At 44.9% G+C, this 21,738-nt stretch overlaps 1 protein-coding gene across 3 annotated transcripts in view; it reads left to right on the top strand.

Annotated features, from left to right (window-relative positions):
• Positions 1-21,738, top strand: part of akap11 (A kinase (PRKA) anchor protein 11) — a 92,254-nt gene that overhangs the window by 46,396 nt on the left and 24,120 nt on the right. For all 3 annotated transcript variants that reach the window (XM_078232297.1, XM_078232294.1, XM_078232296.1), the window contains exons 5-7: positions 1,101-1,235; positions 9,711-9,978; positions 13,118-17,951. In XM_078232297.1, the coding sequence (XP_078088423.1) occupies positions 1,101-1,235; positions 9,711-9,978; positions 13,118-17,951 (5,237 nt within the window). The remainder of the gene's footprint in view (positions 1-1,100; positions 1,236-9,710; positions 9,979-13,117; positions 17,952-21,738) is intronic.

Here is a 21,738-nt window from a genome sequence, read left to right as displayed (position 1 = left end):
CAGAGCCAGAGGCTCTGCAATCACTTCTCTTGCCTCCCAGAGAATCCTTGGATAAATCCCATCCGGACCAGGGGATTTATCTATTTTCAGACCCTCCAGAATATCCTGCACATCCTCCTTATCAACTGTAATACTGTCTATTCTACTCCCTTGCAGGACTTACTCAGTTAATGGTAGGGCGTTGGGGAGAGTTACAGAACAGAGATCTAGGGGTACAGGTTCATAGCTGCTTGAAAGTGGAGTCTCAGTTGGACAGAGTGGTGAAGGCATTCGGCATACTTGGTTTCATTGGTGTGAACATTGAATACAGGAGTTGGGACGTCTTGTTGAAGTTGTACAAGACATTGGTAAGGCCACACTTGGAATACTGTGTACAGTTCTGGTCACCCTATTATAGAAAGGATATTATTAAACTGGAAAGAGTGCAGAAAAGATTTACTAGGATGCTACCGGGACTTGATGGTTTGAGATGTAAGGAGAGGCTGGATAGACTGGGACTTTTTTCTCTGGAGCGCAGGAGGCTGAGGGGCGATCTTATAGAGGTCTATAAAATAATGAGAGGCGTAGATCAGCGAGATAGTCAATATCTTTTCCCAAAGATAGGGGAATCTGAAACTAGAGGGCATAGGTTTAAGGTGAGAGGGAAGAGATACCAAAATGTCCAGAGGGGCAATTTTTTTCACAGAGGGCGGTGAGTGTCCGGAACAAGCTGCCAGAGGTAGTAGTAGAGGCGGGTACAATTTTGTCTTTTAACAAGTGTTTAGATAGTTACATGGGTAAGAGGGGTACAGAGGGATATGGGCCAAATGCGGGCAATTGGGACTAGCTTAGCGGTTTAAGTAAAAAATGGTGGCATGGACAAGTTGGACCGCAGGGCCTGTTTCCATGCTGTAAACCTCTATGACTCTATCTCTCCAAGGTGTTTTGTGCGCCATTCACATGTTAAGCAAAAGACATAAGAGAAAGTATGGCGGGTCTGCCAACTGAACAGTCTCGCTTGTCATTCTTGAGAGTGTGTGCTTTGCTTTTTGATTGTCCTGACCTACTTAAAACCCGTAGATGTCATGACTCACTCTGAACCCTTTGATTCCCTTGCACAGGCCCTGGCTGCTATAGACCCGGAGCTTCCTGCTTTGCTGAATTCACTACATCTCTACAACCTAAAGAACACTGAAATTGCTCTTTTAACAGATTTGAAGAAACACTCCAGGGCAAAGGAGAACACTATGAGCCAGGTAATAATACCACACCTACTGGGAAGAAACTGAGACTTCTGTTACCTAAGGGGAGGTGATGGCCTAGTGGTATTATCGCTAGACAATTAATCCAGAAACTCAGCTAACATTCTGGGGACCTGGGTTTAAATCCCATCACAGCAAATGGTAGAATTTGAATTCAATAAAAATATCTGGAATTAAGAATCTACTGATGACCATGAAACCATTGTGTCAGTTGTTGTAAAAACCCATCTAGTTCACTGATGCTCTTTAGGGAAGGAAATCTGCCGTCCTTATCTGGTCTGGCCTACACGTGACTCCTGAGCCACAGCAATGTGGTTGACTCTCAACTGTCCTCTGAAATAGCCTAGCAAGCCACTCAGTTTCAAAGGCAATGCGGGATGGTCTATAAATGCTGGCCCAGCCAGTGACGCCCATGTCCCACAGATTAATCATCTGATTAATCACCAAGTAAATATAATGCTGTGTTTATAGAGGAAAATGGATCCTAATAATTGCAATTTCAGAACCACTCCAATTAAGCTCATCGTTGTAAGTGGTGCATTAAGATGGTATTAGCTTCAATTTTTCTAATTTCATGCTTTTGAATGTGATGAAATTTGTCGTTGCATCATCTGCCTTATGTAAACACATGAATAATCAGGCAATTTTCTTGCCCTGCCAACAGAAAACTGAGACTTGCTGTAGAAGTGAAGTGGTATATTTTTTAGGAGTTTACTATTTGTTATATTTATTGCATCCTATTTCTGAATGCATTTCACAAAGAACTTGATTAAATTGCCTCAAGTACAAATTAGTTGTGGTCCATTTTCCTGCAAAGGTTCTGTATATACAGTCATTATTTCTGTTCTGTACCTGCCATGTGGTAATGCATTTCCACTTTGAACTTTACTTCAGAGACAACCTTTTACCTCTTACCACCTCCCCATATGCGAAGCCCCCATTCACCGCTCCCTCTATAAGGGATACGCTATCCCCTCAGAGTTGAGGCTAGGATAAGCTCATAGAGTTATGCTCTTTATGATAAGGATGCACACTGACCCTGGAATGTTGACATTTAGCTCAATAACCATATTGGAAATTGGAAGATTCTGCTCCTTTCCAAACTTTATTCAAATGCTTTAAATTTATTATTTGATGTTCAACAGCAACGTGGCCTCAAATATGCTTTGCACACCTCGAGGGGGAAATATCCAGCCTTCCTGATCTTTATATATAAAGAAGTGTACAGTTTGTTATGGTTCAGCTGGTAGCACCTCCACCCTGAGTGGGAAGGTTTTGGATTCAAGTCCTGCTGCAGAAACCTGAGCACAAAAATCTAGGCTGACGCTCCAATGCAGCGCTGAGGGAACGCTGCACTGTCTGAAGTCCTCCCCTTTGAATGAAGTGTTAACTTGAGGCCTCGTCTGCCCTGTAAGGTGGAAATAAAAGATTCCATGATGCTAATTTGAATAAGAGTGGGGTTCCCCCTGTGTCCCAGCCAATATTTGTCCCTCAGCCAACATCAAAAACACAGATAATCAGGCCATGACCACATTGCTGTTCGTAGAAGCTTGCTGTGTGCCTATTGCCTGTTCCTTTATTACAAAGTGTTTTGAAATGTTCTTCATTAATTGTAAAGTGCTGTGGGCTGTCCTCTGGTTCTGAAAGACACTGTATTAATGCAAATCTATCTTTTAACAGGAACCCCGTCAACTTTTTTGCACTATAACTAAAGTGGGCCACCTTTGTCCGGCATGTGGAGCTTTTTTCCCCCCCCCTCTATTCTGTCATGGGATGTGAGTGCTCCTGGCAAGGCCAATATTTATTGCCCATTCTGAATTGCCCTTGGACTGACTGACTTGCAGGGCCATTTCGGAGGGCAGTTAAGAGGATCTCTGCGTCTGAAGTCAGGCCAGCTCCGGTCAGGGCGGCAGATTTCCTTTCCTAAAGGACATTAGTGAACCAGATGGATTTTTACAATAGTCAACACAAGAACACAAAAAATAGAAGCAGCAGTGAGCCACTAGGCCCTTCAAGCCTGTCCCGCCATTCAATATGATCATGGCTGATCTATACCAGCCTCAAATCCTTTTGTGTGTCATTTACCCCAGACCTCTTCCATTGTCACCATCACAGAGACTAGCTTTCAAATACAGATTTATTAATTGAATTTAGATTCCAATAGCAATTGAGGTGGGAATTGAATCAATGTCCCCAAGTATTAGAACATAGAACATAGAACATTACAGCGCAGAACAGGCCCTTCGGCCCACGATGTTGCACCGACCAGTTAAAAAAAAAACTGTGACCCTCCAACCTAAACCAATTTCTTTTCGTCCATGAACCTATCTACGGATCTCTTAAACGCCCCCAAACTAGGCGCATTTACTACTGATGCTGGCAGGGCATTCCAATCCCTCACCACCCTCTGGGTAAAGAACCTACCCCTGACATCGGTTCTATAACTACCCCCCCTCAATTTAAAGCCATGCCCCCTCGTGCTGGATTTCTCCATCAGAGGAAAAAGGCTATCACTATCCACCCTATCTAAACCTCTAATCATCTTATATGTTTCAATAAGATCCCCTCTTAGCCGCCGCCTTTCCAGCGAAAACAATCCCAAATCCCTCAGCCTCTCCTCATAGGATCTCCCCTCCATACCAGGCAACATCCTGGTAAACCTCCTCTGCACCCTCTCCAAAGCCTCCACATCCTTCCTGTAATGTGGGGACCAGAACTGCACACAGTACTCCAAGTGCGGCCGCACCAGAGTTGTGTACAGTTGCAACATAACGCTACGACTCCTAAATTCAATCCCCCTACCAATAAACGCCAAGACACCATATGCCTTCTTAACAACCTTATCTACTTGATTCCCAACTTTCAGGGATCTATGCACACATACACCTAGATCCCTCTGCTCCTCCACACTATTCAAAGTCCTCCCGTTAGCCCTATACTCAACACATCTGTTATTCCTACCAAAGTGAATTACCTCACACTTCTCCGCATTAAACTCCATCCGCCACCTCTCGGCCCAACTTTGCAACCTGTCTAAGTCTTCCTGCAAACTACGACACCCTTCCTCACTGTCTACCACACCACCGACTTTGGTGTCATCAGCAAATTTGCTAATCCACCCAACTATACCCTCATCCAGATCATTAATAAATATTACAAACAGCAGTGGCCCCAAAACAGATCCCTGAGGTACACCACTATTAGTGGTGTATTAGCCTGGGCCCCTGGATTACTAACCATAGAATAATCATCATAGAATCCCTACAGTATGGAAGGAGGCCTTTTGGCCCATCAAGTCTACTGGCCACAATTCAACCCAAGCCCTATTCCCGTCACCCCACGTATTTACCCTGCTAATCCCCTTGACACTAGGGTCAATTTATCATGGCCAGTCAACCTAACCTGCACATCACTGGACTGTGGGAGGAAACCGAAACACCCAGAGGAAACGCACGCAGGCACGGGGAGAATGCAAACTCCACACAGGCAGTGACCCAAGGCCGGAATTGAACCTGGGATCCTGGCGCTGTGAGGCAGCAGTACTAACTACTGTGCCACCATGCCATTGGGGTAATCCAGTGAGATTACCCCAACGTCACCATCTCTTGTTAGAGAAAATGGCTAAATTCCTGGCGAGTCTTTGCACAGAGCATTGACTGAATGTGGAAATCCTGTCGTCAGGCTTGCTTCCTGGAATGTGAACCAGATCCTGGATGTGAAAAGGGCTTCTATTAGCTTTGCATACGTACTTAGTATTCCTTTTGTTTGGACTACTTTGCTGATGTTTGTGCGTTATACTTTTGAGCTTTGTTGTTGTACATAGGCTGGCTGCTGTTCATTTTTTCAGATTTTGAGCTGAGATTTCTGAATTAGCCTTTCAGACTTGGGAACTGATCTGCAGTTTGGCTGGTTACCTGCTGGAGATTTGTAAAAGATGCTAGCAGAACACAGAGGGTAACTCTAGGTTAATTGCCATGGCACCAAGAACTAACCACAGCATTTGATGAAAGCCCCACTCCCAAGGATCCAACAGTAAATACAGAAACATTTGTTTCGGCTTCCTTCTGATGTAACCAGGGCCCAGGTAGTGGGGCAGGGGAAAGAGGGAAGGCTTCAAACCAAGCAAGGGAGGGATGTCTTGACTAAAAACCTTTCCAGCAGACTTTGCTTTCCATTTTAAATCAACATTCCCTAGTTTCAGCATCACCCTGTCTCTGGGTTTCCAAAAGTAAGTGCATTGTTCAGGTCACAACATTGGGATAATTGGCTCTGGTCTTACCTGTTTTCCTCTGGGAGGTCAGGAATCCAGCCTACTTACTTCAATTCTCATGGGGAAGAGCAAGGTTTGCAAGAAGCTATTAGTGAAATAAGTGATGATGTTTGTAATTGAAGTCACCCTCTGCCAAATCAAATAAACATTTTTGCTTGATCACCTTGGTTGCATTTGGAAATCTGCCCATTCTTTTAGTTTTTCAGTTCCCCCTTAGCATTGACACCTGGTGCTATACAAATCTGTAGCTGTTGTGTGATGTGAACTAACAACCGTACCCGTAGATTGCAGCATTAGGCCCTTGTGCTTCTGTCTAGAATTTTTGATTCCCAGCTCTTCTCCACTTTCCTCCACCCTCCCTCAGCAAGTCTTCACCTTTAGTGAACCTTTCTTTGGTTGTCATTTAGCTCTACACTAGCTAATCTTGCATATATCTTAACTCAATCACACGGTTACTACATGCTCTTCAATGTCTTAAACGTTTATCTAATAACTGTGATACACTTGTTTTGTTGCCATTGTGTTAGACGTTGTCATCCTTCACTTAGGTCATTTCTGATTTTTATAACTTTGTTTTACAACTACTTTTAGCCTCTGTCCTTTCTCAAAATCTTCCATGAAACTTGTAACCTTCTTAGATTTTTATGTCTGCATGGTAGTGTTTAATGACTGAAGGAAGAGGCTTGCTTCTGTCAATTCTATTATTTTCACTGTGGCATCATGCATCAGTGACGATGACTGCCAGATGCTGTTTCGCTTGATGTAGTGCACTATCTCAATTGGGTTACACTCCTTACTGCTGTTACTCTGATCATGCTTTCCAATCCTCTGTTGTACACATATTGTGAAGACCCATCGACCAATTATTCAGTCCCTCAGCTCAGAATGTTACAATCTCCATAGAAACCAATAACTTTTTAAAGATACTTTTTCCAGTTAGCAGCTGAAAAAAATAACATGTTAAGATTTCAAGCTTTAAAACTTTTAACAAATGACTAAAAATGCAATTGACTAAACATTATTTTATTTTCTCAAACAACTTGTGCTTTAAACTACAGAACAAACTATTTAACTTCTAGCACAGCTGAAAATCTCCCAGTGTAAATTACACTCTCCTTTAAGTGGGCACTTTATCCTCCTGGAATCAACTTCAAATTATTCTCAGCACTCTCAATGGCTCGCTTCCCTTTTACTTCCCCAACCAGGGAACTTCGGATCTCATGTTGGAGTTGTATCGAACTTTGGTGAGGTCACAGCCAGAGTACTGTGTGTAGTTCTGGTCATCACATTATTGGAAGGATGTGATTAGACTGGAGGGGCTGCAGAGGAGATGCACCAGGAGGCTGCCTGGGGTGGAACATTTAAATTATGAAGGGCGGTTGCATAGGATTGGGTTGATTTCTTTGGGGCAGGGAAGACTGAGGGGCGATTTGATCGAGGTGTACAAGATTATGAGAGACAGGGACAGAGTGGATAAGGAGCAGCTGTTCCCCTTAGTTGAAGGGTCAGTCATGAGCAGCCTGGGAATGGAGGGATACAAACGATTGGTCTAGTTGGACCAAGGAGCGGCACAGGCTTGGAGGGCCGAAGGGCCTGTTTCCTGTGCTGTACTGTTCTTTGTTCTTTGTCATGAGGGGACATAGATTCAAGGTGAGGGGGCAGGAGGTTTAGGGGGATGTGAGAAAAATCTTTTTTACCCAGAGGGTGGTGATGGTCTGGAATGTGCTGCCAGGGAGGGTGATAGAGGCAGGTTACCTCACATCCTTTAAAAAGTACTTAGATGAGCACTTGGCATGTCATAACATTCAGGGCTATGGGCCAAGTGCTGTCAGATGGGATTAGGTGGGAGTTCAGGTGTTTCTGATGTGATGATGTGGCACAGTGGGTTAGCATTGCTACCTCACTGTGGCAGGGGACCTGGGTTCGATTCCCAGCTTGGGTCATTTTCTGTGTGGAGTTTGCACATTCTCCCCGTATCTGCGTGGGTTTCCTTTGGGTGCTCTGGTTTCTTCCCACAGTCCAAAGATGTGCAGATTAGGTGGCTTGACAAATTCTCCCCCAGTATACCCGAACAGGCGCCAGAGTGTGGCGACTAGGGGATTTTCACAGTAACTTCATTGCAATGTTAATGTAAGCCCAATTGTGACACTAATAAATTAATTTAAAAAACCTAAAAGCATCAGTTTCAAAAACTGCAGGTTCTTTGCCTGGACTGTTTCAAAACACAACTCAAAGATTAACCTTTTATTTTACAGAATACTGTGGTGTGGTTTAAAGTAGCTTGTTTTTTATGGAAATAATTGAGTTTATCTCTTTCATAGCCCACCTCTAACATTTGCCCATGGAGTACATTTGTTCATCCAAATCTTAAATTTAATGGTTTGATATCATTGTTTTTGAAGTAAATGTATTAATAGAAACGCCAACAGCTGTAACAGCTTTAACAGAAGAGGAGTTAGTATAAAACCATAGAATCCCTACAGTGCAGGAAGAGATCATTCGGTCCATCAAGTCTGCACCGACTCTCCGAAAGAGCATCCCAGCTAGGTTCTCTCCAGCATGACGTTCGCCATGGCCAAACCACCTAACCTGCGCATCTTTGGCGTGTGGGAGGAAACCAGCGCACCCAGAGGAAACCCATGCAGACACGGGGAGAACTTCACACAGACTGTCGCTCCAAGGCTGGAATCGAACCCGGGTCCCTGGCGCTGTGAGGCAGCAGTACTTGCTACTGTCCGCCTCTGGAAATTGCAGCTTCCTTTGTATATTTCCCCCACATGGAGTATCACATTGTGATGAGATTTTGCTAATGGTTCAGGAATCAGACAGAAAAGGGGAGTTTGCTGCAAACCGGTTCCTTCCCCATCTTTTCGACAGTGCTGTTACTTTGTGACAGGCTCTCAATTTGGACATTTGGCATTTTAAGAAAAGATGAAAAATTGAGACAGGAATTTCTGGTCCTGTGATGTAATCTGTTGGATCTTTAGCTTTTATAATCAGCCAGAAATGAGGCAAAATAATAAACTTTGCAGTGACTGGGAGCCCATCAGCTACTGCAACCATCCGCTTTGGCCTGTGGACAGAGTCAAGGGATGTCGAATTTCTGTCTCATGGACATCTTTATGGAAAGTTGCTGTTGAAATAATTTTTTACGGCGCGGCTTTTAAAAGTTTAGGAACCTGTGTTGCCTATCCATCCCATTTAACCTAACCAGCTGCAGATTCTTGTTTCATTAGATTTGTATTTGTGACTTTGAATTGTTTACAAAACCTTTTATATGGGAATGAAAAAGAAAGGTCACAAGGTCGTGGCCTTGAATCACTGTAAAGGGATACCTTCCTTGTGACGTTTCCTGGTGGGAATGGTGTTAAGGCAGGGCTTAATTTTAGCAATGTGGCCAGTTAACCTTTCCGAGGACATTTCTTGCTCATTGTAAACTTTCTCTCAGGAATTTTTAGGTATTCCAAAACAAGTGTCATACTCAGTGGGCGAGAAAGCAGTGTCTGGGCCCTCTGCAGTCCTGTGGAGTAATGGCTTGGACAGCCATTCCGAGTTACAATGCAGATTGTGCTGGTTCAAAGAGAAATCTACTTGAGGCTACAAGGGATGGATAATACATGTGGCCTTGCCAGTGCCGGTGTTGAGGTCATTACAGTGCTATGTTTGCTAAGATCAGAGTAATAAATATTTTTGAATCTAACTAAGTGGTGTGGCTTGGAGAGACTGCTCAAAGTAAAGACCAATTGAGTACAGGGGACACGGTAGCACTGCTGCCTCACAGCACCAGGCAGCCAGGTTCTTAAATAGGGTGACTGTGTGGAGTTTGCACGATTTCTCTCTGCGTGTGCTTTCTCTGGGGTCTCCAGTTTCCTCCTACAGTCCAAAGGTGTACTGGTTAGGTGGATTAGCCATGCTAAATGTTTGGGGTTACAAAGTAGACGGCGGTGAGCCTGGGTAAAATGCTCTGTCGGAGAGTCAGTGCAGACTCAATGGGCCAAATGACGACCTCCTGCGCTGTTGGGATTCTATGGTATTGTTAGCTTATTTAGACACATGTTTTAGGAGCAGTTTTAATGCTGTTACAATGTTACTAAGGTCAGGATTGCATAAAAAATACAACCCTTTATTTCCTTTATCTTGATATTCTCCCTTATTTGTCTTAGTTCCAAAAAAGTCATTTTGTTTTTACCTGTTTGCAGTGTTCCTTGTCTGCAGTGGTCTGTGCGATGAGACACCCACCAGCATCCCTCCAGTACAGTGACAGCTCCGTATTCTCCATGCTCAGCAAATATACAAGAGCAATTCAGTTTACCCTGGATGGCCAACCAGCACCAAATCATCAAACTGACACACACCACATGGAGGAGGATGACACTAATCAGTCTGTATCGTCCATCGAGGATGACTTTGTGACTGCTTTTGAACACTTGGAAGAAGAAGAAGCAGTAACTGCACATGAGGCCACGGGTAAGTATGTGCTCCATCATTAACTTAATTGAAAAAGATAATTAAACACCAATTTTAGTGGTTGAGCTGTCTCATTCTTGCTGAATGCAGGAGCTGACATTCTCAGACAGTGGACCAGTTCACCTATGTGTAAATGTCACAGTATCTGATGTTAAATGTAATGTGCTGGTGCCACATCAGAGTGAAACCCAGAGTCAGGGTGGGTGTTCAACAAGCAACACTGGGAATGTGAAAAATGGAAAGCGCATTTTCTTTTTCATGCTCTCTTTTGTGCGATCTTTCACGTTGTCTCGCTTTTCAACTCTTTTTGCGCTCCCCCTCTCTTGCGCTCCCCCTCTCTTGCGCCCCCTCTCTCTTGCGCCCCCTCTCTCTTGCGCCCCCACTCTCTGGCCGCCCCCGCCCCCCTCTAGTGCCTGCCCCCCGCCTCTGGCGACCCGCCCACCCCCCGCCTCTGGCGACAGCCCCCTCCCCCATCCGTGCCTGGCGACCCCCGCCTCTGGCAACACCGCCCCCCTCCCCCTCTTGCACGCCCCTTTCGCGCTCTCTCGCTCCTGCCCCCCTCCCCCGTTTCGCACTCGCTCGCTCCCAACCCCAACCCCCTTTCGTGCTCGCTTGCTCCCGATGCTCCCCGCTTTGCGCTCACTCGCTCCCAACCCCCCCTTCCGCGCTTGCACGCACCCGACCCCCCCCCCCCTTTCGTGCTCGCTCGCTCCCGACCCCCCCCCTTTTGCGCTCACCTGCGCTCGCTCTCTTTTGCACTCTCTCTCTCTTTTGCACTCTCATTGGAATTTTATCACCGTTCATACAGGTGGGGTTTTCCCCATCCTGCTGCAGTGAATGGAGATTCTGCTGCCTGTCAAATTCTCTGACCTCACTGCAGCAGGAACATGGTGTGAACGGCAGGTAAGATTGCGCCCCCTTTTCTTTTACACACTCCCTGTTTTGTGGGCCATCCCTCGTTGGCAAACCCCGTTGCTAACAGCCTACTACCTCGCTGGTGCCCGCTCACCCTCCACCCCCCTCGCTGGCGTCCGCTCGCTCACCCCCCCACCCTCCCCCCGCTGGCGTCCGTTCACCACCACCTCGCTGGTGCCCGCCCCCCCCACCCTCCTCCTTGCTGGCGCCCGCTTGCCCCTCGCTGCCCCTCGCTGATGCCCGCTCTCCTCCTCTTGCGGTGCAATTTGTTTTCCGTTTGTAAATTATCAAATGTTAATTTTTTTCTGCCAATTCAGCGTTAATTTTTATCGTCAAGATATTTTAAACTTTATCTTCGGTTGAATTGTGTTATAAAGTTTATAAATTTTATGCTACCTCATGCCATACAATTACAGAGATATGCAGCATAGAAGGTCTCTTCAGCTCTATGCCAAAGCAATCCAATTAATCCCAATTTCCCTGCTTTCACTTGATATATTTCCCCTTCAACTATTTATCCAACTCTCTTCTGAATGTTGAATCTACTTCCACCACCCTTTCAGGTGGTTTATTCCAGATGATAGCAATAACATACTTGGTAAAGAAACTTTGCTTTGGCCACTACTGGCCCTGTTGTCAATCACCCTAACTCTTGTCTGCTCCGCAATGATGGCATTTCAATGTTTCTGAGTCGGTTTGTATGATCTATTGAAATTATTTGTTCTAGTTTTGGATCGGCAAAAGATTGGAATTTGAACTTAAAATCAATTAATTCTTTTTAAGAAAATGTGTTTTGAGCTTCAACAGTGCAGCCCATTAAAGTCTTGCTCATGAGACTGACTTGTGACCGATGATATTCGTACCTTCAGAGAAGATTAGCTCTAACTGTGCCAGTTATGGTACAGTTCCTGATGTGGGTACAGTGATGTGTTGGTTATACGGGAAAGTTGAGGGAGAAACTTTTCCCATTTCTGGAGAGAGAATGCAAAGGTACAGACTTGTGATATTAGGAGAAACCTTCTTGAGCAGCGAGTTGTTAGGGTTTGGAGTGCACTGCCTGAGTGTGTGGTGGAGGCAGGTTCAATCGAGGCATTCAAGAGGCAATTGGGTTAGTATCTGAAAGGAAGAATGTGCAGGGTTACCGGGAGAAGGCGGGGAATGGCATGAGATGAATTACAATTGCAATTGGAGAGCAGGTGCAGATTCGATAGGCTGAGTGGTCTCCTGCACCGTAACAATTCTGTGACCAGAAGTGATCCTTCCATCATGTAGCAGTGTTTAAACTGCAGGCAGCTGCATTCTGACCTGCAGTTTTATTTTAACTGCAGTAGGTTTACAATTTCTTAAGCCCGCAACAATTAGGAGGTGAAATATGCAAAGGGTAATTGAATATTTAATACTTGTCTGTTCTCACATTCACTGTATTCACCAATGGGCAAGTTGTTTCAGCAAAACACTAAAGCTTCAATCACTGACAATTTGAAATGAATGTTCATGCTGTTTGGATCACCAGTGTAGGGAAGATATGGTGATACTAAAGGGAGTACAGAGGAGATTGCCTAGGATGTTGCCTGGACTGAATTTTAATCCTAAGCAAAGACTGGATAAACTAGGAAGAGAAAGGTCATCCAGACTCTCAACATTTGCTCTATTGTCTCTCCACTCTGTCAGACATGCTGAGATTTTCCAGAATTTTCTGTTTTGGTTTAGGTCGTTTAGGGATGTTTTGTTTGGAACAGAGGAAGTTGAGGGGAGACCTCAGTGAAGTGTGTAAAATGATGAGGGGTCCAGATAGGGCGGATAGGAAGGCCTGACTGCCCCTGGCTAATGGCCCATAACCAGGGGACATTGATGTAGGATAAGAGACAGGAGGTTTAGAGGGAATTAAAGGGGAAATGTCACCCAGAGGTGGTGAGGGTCTGGAACTCACTGCCTGAAAGAGTGGGAGAAGCAAAAAGCCTCAGAATATTTAGAAAGTACAAGAGCTGGAAAGTGGGATTAGGGTGAATGGCTCCTTGACCCGATGGGCTGCATGGCCTCCTTCTGTGCTGTAAATTTCTATTATTCTTTGATTGATGTGATTTCTCCCCCACACCCATCCATCTGTGTATGGTGTGGTTTTGATGCAAAACACACCAACTTTCTGTCAGTAGTTACAGTCAATTTTAAACACACTGTTTTCTGTCATACTAAACGTCTTGTTTTTTTTACCTGTCAACTATAGGCCATGATCCCGGTACTGCCGAATGCCAGCGAGAAGCAGCTCTACTTGACTTTGCTGAGGTGTCAATTCCCATTGATTCCTCCCAGAGTCAGAGCTCCAGCCACTCCGTTCCCTCATTGCTCAGTAATTGGCTGCATAAAGGGCCATCTGTGAAAAGCTCAGTTATCACATTAAACGCAGATCCTGGGAAGCAGAGAAGTTTTTACAGACCGTGCACTGTTCCTGTGTCAAGATCCAACATTGGACAGAAGTCTGCGCCCTCTGTTTCCCCATCTGAGTCTGAAGATTCAGAAGGGTCAAGCCCAAGCCCAGTCATCTTCTTGGATGAAGAAGGCTACCAGAAGAGTTTGAAAGCCAAGCTGGAAATACCCCAGATCCCAATACTCAAAGATGACATTGAGGACTCGGACTCTGAAGTGAGCGAATTCTTTGACAGTTTTGATCAGTTTGATGAGCTGGATGAAATGTTGGTGGGCACAGCTGCCAGTGTGAAGGCCGGTGCCAGTCCTCAAAGTGCACCTCTGAACAAAAAGTCTGCAGTAAAGCTGACTTCAGATTTCTCGCTGGGACAACGCACTACCGCAGCTGCTGCTATGAATCTGCAGAAGTTTGACCAGCCAGTCCTTCCTGCTGATGTGAAAAAGCCAACTGCTCGCAAGGCAGAATCTCCGTATAACAGCCTAACTGATGTCCCAGATTCACCACGACCAGTGAACGCCTCTGGTGAAGAGAACGGTTCACTCTTCAGCCCCGTCCACTCCTCTGCATTCAGCCCCCTTGGGATTTGTGGTAATTCTGAGTGTTTTGGGAGAACAGAGGTCACCAGCTCTGAAATCATTAATGCACCCAACCTCAGTGGGCTTTCAAACACTTACTCAAATTATGCAGACGATATTTCGCACCGCATTATCGGTTCTGTTTTCAGCTACCCGCAGACTGTTGTATTTGAGCCTCAGGATGTACACTGGTCAGATAGAGTCAAACATTTGGAAGAGCCAGATTCCACTGAAAATCCTAACTTGAAACAAACCGCACCTTATACTCCTGCCCAGCACAAATGTTCAAACGTGTTCAAAGATGGCATTCAGCGAATTGCTACAGAGTTAGTGGAAAGAAGTCTCGGTGGTGCTTTTAAGGACTTGCAGAAGGGTGTTTCTTCTTGCACTAGTACCCTGTACCATCTAGCTGCGAAACTGACGTCCTCTGTGATTCACACGGCTCTGCAGGAGATTGGGGCAAAGCAAGCATTTGCACGGAAGCGGAGTGCCATTAATAATTTAGCGGACTATCTGGTTGGTGACGCAATCTCTGGAGCCCTGCGAGAGCTGAAGTTTGTGAAGAAACAAATTTTTAACAATGCTGTTGGCCGATTTGCAACTGACCTTGCTGAGGAACTCATTTTTGAGGGTATCATGGAAGTTTGTCAATTCTCCCACCCACCGACACCTACATCGATCACAGGCTGGTCGCTGGACGATGAAGAGAAGGTTGTGAGCTCCTACGCGAGAGATTTGTCCGAGTCAGTCCTACAGGAAGCCTTTATTGAATTGTCTCAAGTGGATGTGACTTTCACAGCACAAGCAGCAATTAGTATTTCCCTGGATAATATAAAAGATTTTGGTGGTGATGAAGTAGCCCAGGCACTAAAAGTTGCTAATATCCCTGCTGATAAAGAGAAAACGCTGCTTCAAGATGCTGACGGGTGCTTTATAAATTCCGTGGCAAACAGTGCACTTGATGATTTATACTTGACAGAGGAGAAGTACACAATAGGACAAGCTTTACTTTGTGTTTCAGGTGTTGCGAGTTGTGTATCAGTTCCTAATGCTGTCAGGACACTTTCTTGCAATTCTTTGGATTCATCTCTGAACTCACGCCACTATCCTATATCTTCAGAAATAAAACCAGAGCAAGTTGCAAAGACTGGTCTTGCTGGATCATCTTCAAGAAGCAGAACAACGGATGAAGTGATGCCTGCCAGCTATGTGAATCAGCCAGTGGACCCTGTAAGTCATGTCATCTGTAGTGGTTATGTTTCCTGTGACAACATGCACCTATGTACTCAGGTCACTGACATTGATGACTGTGAAACATTAAGGAAAGGTGAAGACTTGGACAGTAATGATGATGCTGCTGCCAAAAGTTGGCAAACACCAGTAGCAATGATTGATATTGTGGTAAATAATGCTTTTGATTTGGTGACTGAGTACAAGGTAGAGGATTATGCTTGTCAACTAAGTAAAAAAATACTTTCTGAGCCTGCATCTGAGAGCCAGCAAGTTCCCGAGAACCATTTCGCTGCACATTTAGCGGAAGCAATTGTGAAGAATTCAGTGGATGAAGTGAAAATAAAAGTTGCAGAGGCACTTGACAATGGTTTGCAGGCAGGCATTGTTGAAACCAGTGAAGAAACTCCTGAGAGACTCATGGAGATTGCAGAGGGCCGGATACAGGAGCAGTTAACGGTTGGGAAAATTATTTCAGGCGGGCAACATCAAGATGTGTACTCTCAGTCACCAGACCTGCTGCGAACACCACCTGTGTCGCCCACTGAATATATTCCCGGCAAAAGTTTGACCATCCCTCAGCATTTTGCACAGGAGCTAAAGGGTCACTTAGCCGAAGAGTTTCCTCCATGTACTCCACCACCTAGTCCTACTGTTGGTCTCAAAAATTCAGATGTCGTAAGTGCAGAGGGTGTAGGTGGCCCTGAGCTCGCAGATACCCTTAAGTCATTAACCGAACATCTTCAAGGTCAAGTCTTAGTGCCAACTTTCCAGACTCCCTCAGCAGAAGTAAATGAACTAAACCAAGAGCCACGTGTAGGGCTGCTTGGAAAGTCAAGGATTGGACTAAACAAAGATGGGTTATTTTCAGAGGAGCATCTTCACCCCATTGAAGGAAATAGGTCTCCTGGGACCCCACCCCCAACGCCACAGCAATCATTCCATGAAAAGAGTCTGAAGAGTTTTAATAGGAAGCTTAAAGGAGAGCTGGCTAAAGAGTTCATGCCAGTAACCCCACCATCCACCCCCCATAATCACTCTGTCCCGAACCTGGCCGGGATGACCCAGGACACTGAAGAGAAGGCTGAGTTTGTGCTGAAGCTAATGAGGTCACTGTCTGAAGAAGTTCTGGACAACGAGGATGATGAAAACTTTGATTTTGCTGAGAGACAGACTGAGATGAGGGAGCAGCCCAGTCCCATTTTGAGACGAGAAGCAAAGGTTTTGGAAAAAGAAGAGTTAAAGACGGACATTAAGAAGCATGCCCTTCACTACGCAAATCAACTGGCAGCCAGCATCGTTTCCATGGCAACTGAAATTGCGGCAATTTGTGTCGAAGATGCTGATAGGTGCGACGGCGGGGAAATGAAATGCTATAAGGTGCCCCCCAGCAACCTGTGGAAATCAGCAGCCCGAAGTGAACTGCACACTCGGACTACTGCTGCTGAAAGGAAACTTCCAGAAGAAGGTGTAGGCTCCTTATGGAACTATGCGGGCAAGGTGGCGGGAGAGGTCATTCGGGATGCCAAAAAGATTCTCAGCTCAAAGAAGCACAAGGTCAGAAAATTCAAGAAGGATGGCTGGCAAGTTGAAAGCAGCGAATCCAGCTTCGGAGAGCAAGAAAATGTTGGAATTGACGGATTAAATATGGTGGCCGATCAGTGGTCCCGGGAGCTGGTAGATTCTGTGCTCCATTCACCCCAAGGTAATGCTCCTGGGCTCATGTCTAAACATTCAAGCTGTGAGAGTGTGACTGATGAATATGCAGAATACATTATGAGAATGATTGGTAGAGAAGCTGGAAATGGTGAGGTAATTGTGGATCATTATGCCAGTAAGCTTGCCTTCAGAACTGTGAAAGTAGGCCTGGAACAAGCAGCCAGGAGGATCAAACAGAAATATAAGAGAAGACTACTCTCCTCTCAGCAGTCAAGAGGAGACAATGGGACGAAAGATCTTTTTAGGTTTCTGACTAGGGAGGACAACCAAGATGGGGATTCCTGCCGGAGAGGCTACGATCAAAGGATGATCAGAAAGGATTCCAGAGATTTGACAAGGTTCGCGGAATCGGTTGCTCAAACTATCACTTACGAAGTGACACAGAAATTGAAGACAGCGTCTGGCACGCATGGCTTACCCAAATCCCTGACAGACTCTTGCCTTTACGAAAGGTCTCAGCTGGAACAGATGGCGGAGGAGCTCATCAAGAAGACATGGACTTGCTCAATCCAACCTATTGTCCAGAGGAGCAAACGCTACCACAGTACAGGAAGTTTAAACGATCACAGATATAATCTCGAGAGCACAAATCTAGCACTTGAACATTACTTCAGGAAAAGTGGCGATGAAGCTGTCCAGCTGAGCATGACTGAGGATGGTGTTTGCAGTCCAGAAGGCAGGAAGCAAAAAGAATGTTTGGAGTACGCTGAAAAGTTGACAGAAATGGTTTTAAAATGCTCTCTAATAGATAAAGAATCAAGAAGTTGCATTAACAGATTAAGCTCCCAGACTGCTGGTTTTTGCAGCAAAAATACTACAAGAGCACAATGGCATAGCAGTAAATCGCTTGCCAAGCCAGAACGCTGTGTGCATAGAACACTTGGAACTTGTCAGCTAGATGTGCCAAGGATACATATTGAATTGGAACAGAGGGGACGTTTTCCAGAGGATTTGATGTCAGTGGCCATTGAGAAAGCTAAGCGCGATCTCAGTAATACCAGCCTGGCAGCAGATAGTGGCATTGGACAGGATGGCACAAGCTTCACTGAAAGCCTCGCTGCAGAAATAATGACTTCAGCTATGATCAGCGCCAGCCAGTCAATTGTGAGGTAAGTGAAAGTTGGTCTCCTATATTTTCCCTTAATTCAAATGGAAGATTTTTCATTGTTCCCTCAAAGTGCCAACTGTGAGGTTGCCTTCCTTTCGTGGAGCGATTGCTGGGATGAAATTAACTGGGAGCACCAGGACTTAAAAAGAATAGCAGTCAGCTGATTTCAGGTTAGTCAGCATCCGTCACGTGCTGCAAATGTGAGCATTTCTAACACGGTTATGATTTAAAATGTTTCCTTGAATTTAAAATGAGGTAGAATGACATGAATAGGGGATGCTGAGACCATGTTAAATGCTGCTTGGGGACAGGCCCATGTAATCTGGTTGATGTGGGGAAAGAAGCTCGAGCCAAAAGTAACAGAAAATCACGTGAATTTTCACACTGACACAAAAGAGGGGCAGCTGATTTTCTGGACACAGAGATCCACTGACTCGGAGAAAGAGACAGAAATACCTGCTGCTGTGAAAAGTAGAGGAAAAGACTGTTTTGTGTTAGCCACCAAGCAGAATGCCAATGTGAATGGGTTCTCTGATCAAAGAGATGGAACTTGCAGAGATTTAAAGACCAAGGAGGGCGCTTTGCTGCTGGAACCTGGTGTGGGGATACTCAGAAGACTTAGTGGAATGACTTTCAAAGGACGCTGCAAGACTCGTTGCTCAGCAGGGAAAAGAGTAAAACCAGGAGTTTGGAAATTAGTCTGGAAGGCTACATATCTGCTGGGAACAATGTGTATCATACAAATAGATCGTAAAGTATTTTGGTCGTGTTAGTTAATAGGGAAGTACCTCATCTTTACTTAACCGGCAACAAAGACAAACCTAATGTTTCGACTATGTTGCTTTTAGTTTGATACAGTAAAAGTTGTATAAACATGGAATCTTGTCCCGTGTGTCTTCCATTAGTCACTGGGAGATCCATCTAATTTTTAAATGTTATTGGTCTGTGTAAGGGTTGTAACACTGGAGAAAAAAAGACACATTATGCTCGGTTTGGGTGTCAAATTTGGATGAGAACTGAAACCTGAATGATAAGGAGGCATCTGATAAAGGTTGGACAGAGGAAAAAGAGAGAGTGCGAGAACTATTCTTCCACTAGCCCCGTTGTATCTTTAACCATCATTTGCTCCAGCAGCAAAGCTTTTGGGGTGAATCTACCTGCTCACTGTGTGTTCCCTGAGTTTGTTCCTACCTCAGCTCATTCTGCTGAAAACATCATCAGTATTTTGTTACCCCCAGACTCTACAATTCCAATGCTCTCCTGGTTGCACCCTCTGTAAATTTGAAGCTCGTCCAAAACTATGTTGCAGTATCCTAACTCGCACCAAGCTCAGTTCAGCCATTACTGCTTGGCTCACTGGCTTATATTAGCTCGCGGTTTGGCAACCTTTATGACTTAAAATCCTCAGTTTTGTTTTGAAATCCCTTTGTGGACTCACCTTGCTCTATCTCTGTATTCTCTCACCCTACAACCTTCCCAAAATATCTGTGCTCCTACAGTTCTGGCTTGCACAATCTCAATTTGGGACCCCACCATTGGGGTCTGTACCTTGAGCTGCCGGGACCTAAACCCTGGAATTTCCTCCCTCCGTACCTCCCTTTGTCAAGTTTTTGATCAGCTGCTTTAATACCTCGTGTGGCTTTGGTAAATGTTTCTGTGAAGGAACTTGAGCTGTTGTACTATGTTAAGGTGCTACATAAATGCTAGTTTTTGTTGTACACATCCGGTACTATATTACTGATCAGTGAGAGACATTTGGCAAATAACTTGAATTCATTAACTGTGGGCCCAAGAGACATGTTCATAGATTCCCTATAGTGCAGAAGGAGGCCATTTGGCCCATGGAGTCTGCCCGACCACAATCCACCCAGGCCCTATTCCCCCAACCCCACATATTTACCCTGCTAATTCCCCTGACACTAAGGGGCAATTTATCATGGCCAATCAACCTAACCCACCAACCTAACCTAACCGGAGCACCCAGAGGAAACCCACACAGACACTGGGAGAACATGCAAACTCCACGGTCACCCGAGACCGGAATTGAACCCGGGTCCCTGGCACTGTGAGGCAGCAGTGCTAACCACTGGGCCACCTTGCCGCCATGCCTAAACTATAAGGACAGCAGCTGATTTAACTGTACAACGGGAGGAGATGGTAGATACGAACAGGCTATCTCCAGCAGTTGAGGGACTCAGAGAATACAGGATGCGAGGCGCATGTTTACATAGACTTACAGATCTGTAAAATGTACTGGAGTAAGTGACTGAAAACAGATGATATCAACATTTTAGAATAGGTTTAAAAGGTGGTTGAATGAAAGGGAACAAAGTGAACAGAGATTAGGATAAGGGTATGTATGGGATGATGATGCAAGATTTAAAAACCAGAAATACCCTTGGTTCCTAATGGCCTCTCGGCCCCAGTCTGTTTCCAGGCTAACTGCCTTTCACTGAGGGTTACTGTAGATTTCTCACTTTAACCCCCAACTAGGCAAATCTTCCAGCTCTTTCCCCTCACTAATTTGGGGGTCACGACCACAGTAAGCGCTTATCACAAACTGCTTGAACTTCCGAAGTTGAACATTTTTGCCAGGTGGTGTTCTCCCATAGCTTGATGAAAGTGTCCTAGTTATAAGTGAAGATTGAGCTTCTTTTCAAAAACACCACCTGTTTATTTGTATAATGTGCAGTCGTCCTTTTGGACCACTGTGTTCTTTATTTAAAGATGAGCTAGCGTTAAATGATCTCGGTATAGGTGACATGAAGCAATCATTGCTATAAAGCAGTTTTAGCATGTGGCAGTAACTGGAGTTTGAAATGAAATTGAAGCGATGAGTTAATCCTGTTGCTAAATGATTTGATAAATTTAATTGCTGCTAATGTTTTCAGTGCTCGACTGGCCAGGCCAGGTGTTCACGAAGGTTCCTCAGCAATTGCAGTCTCCTGATTTTCTCCGTGCTTTGTGCAATCCCACTGCATGGATGACACTGGCACTTAGTATTTAGAGAATGCAATGCATTCTAGGCCACCTGGATGTCATTTGACCATCCTTTCAGCCCATTGAATAGGTTCAGTTGTGTAATGGAGAGAGGAGAGTGTTGGTAAATGGAGATTGTGAAGCTAAGATGCATTTGTACTTCTAACATCTGATGTGTTCAAAGTCAACCTGGGCACTTTCGTCTTCATCCAGTGCACTAATTGGTTTGAGCAATTTGTTGAATGGCATCACAGTGCTGATGCTCCTCTTGCTGTAGTTAGGAGGACAATGCGTGTTTAATCAGATCCATCATGTGTTCAAATTTTAGTGCAAGTGCCACACTTCCTCTCATCCTTTAGGCACCAGCCCTTGTGTGTATCTGAAACCCTCGCGAGTAACCTTGTGAGATCTGTAAATCTTGAATTAAAATGTCAAACAGTTATTGAGTAGAATGGGGTGGGAAGAATTATTTTATGTCTGTAATCCCTTTGTTACAGCTAGCATCTGTGTGGTTATATATGTTTTAGAATACGTGTCAAAGGTCAAGGTAAAGTCACCATAGTCCCAGATGATCGTAGGCTGCTCTCCCCTTTGAGAGAGAGAGCTGACTGGTGGTGATTGCTTTTTCTCGATTACTTGAATTGGGTTGTCGAGTTTTGACCAATTGTCCAATCTCTTCATTCATATTTTTAAAATGTTGATGTTGCCAAAGTCTGACGCCAAAAAAAGTCAGAATTCTTTTCAAACGAAGTGATCATTTGGCTGCTGAACTCCAATTGATGGAAAATTTCAAGAAATGCAGAGCTCTG

The sequence above is a fragment of the Mustelus asterias genome, chromosome 17 (genome assembly GCF_964213995.1).
Source record: "Mustelus asterias chromosome 17, sMusAst1.hap1.1, whole genome shotgun sequence".
Lineage (NCBI taxonomy): Eukaryota > Metazoa > Chordata > Chondrichthyes > Carcharhiniformes > Triakidae > Mustelus > Mustelus asterias.
Note: the sequence above shows the minus strand (reverse complement) of the source record. Positions and strands in the feature narration are given on the sequence as shown.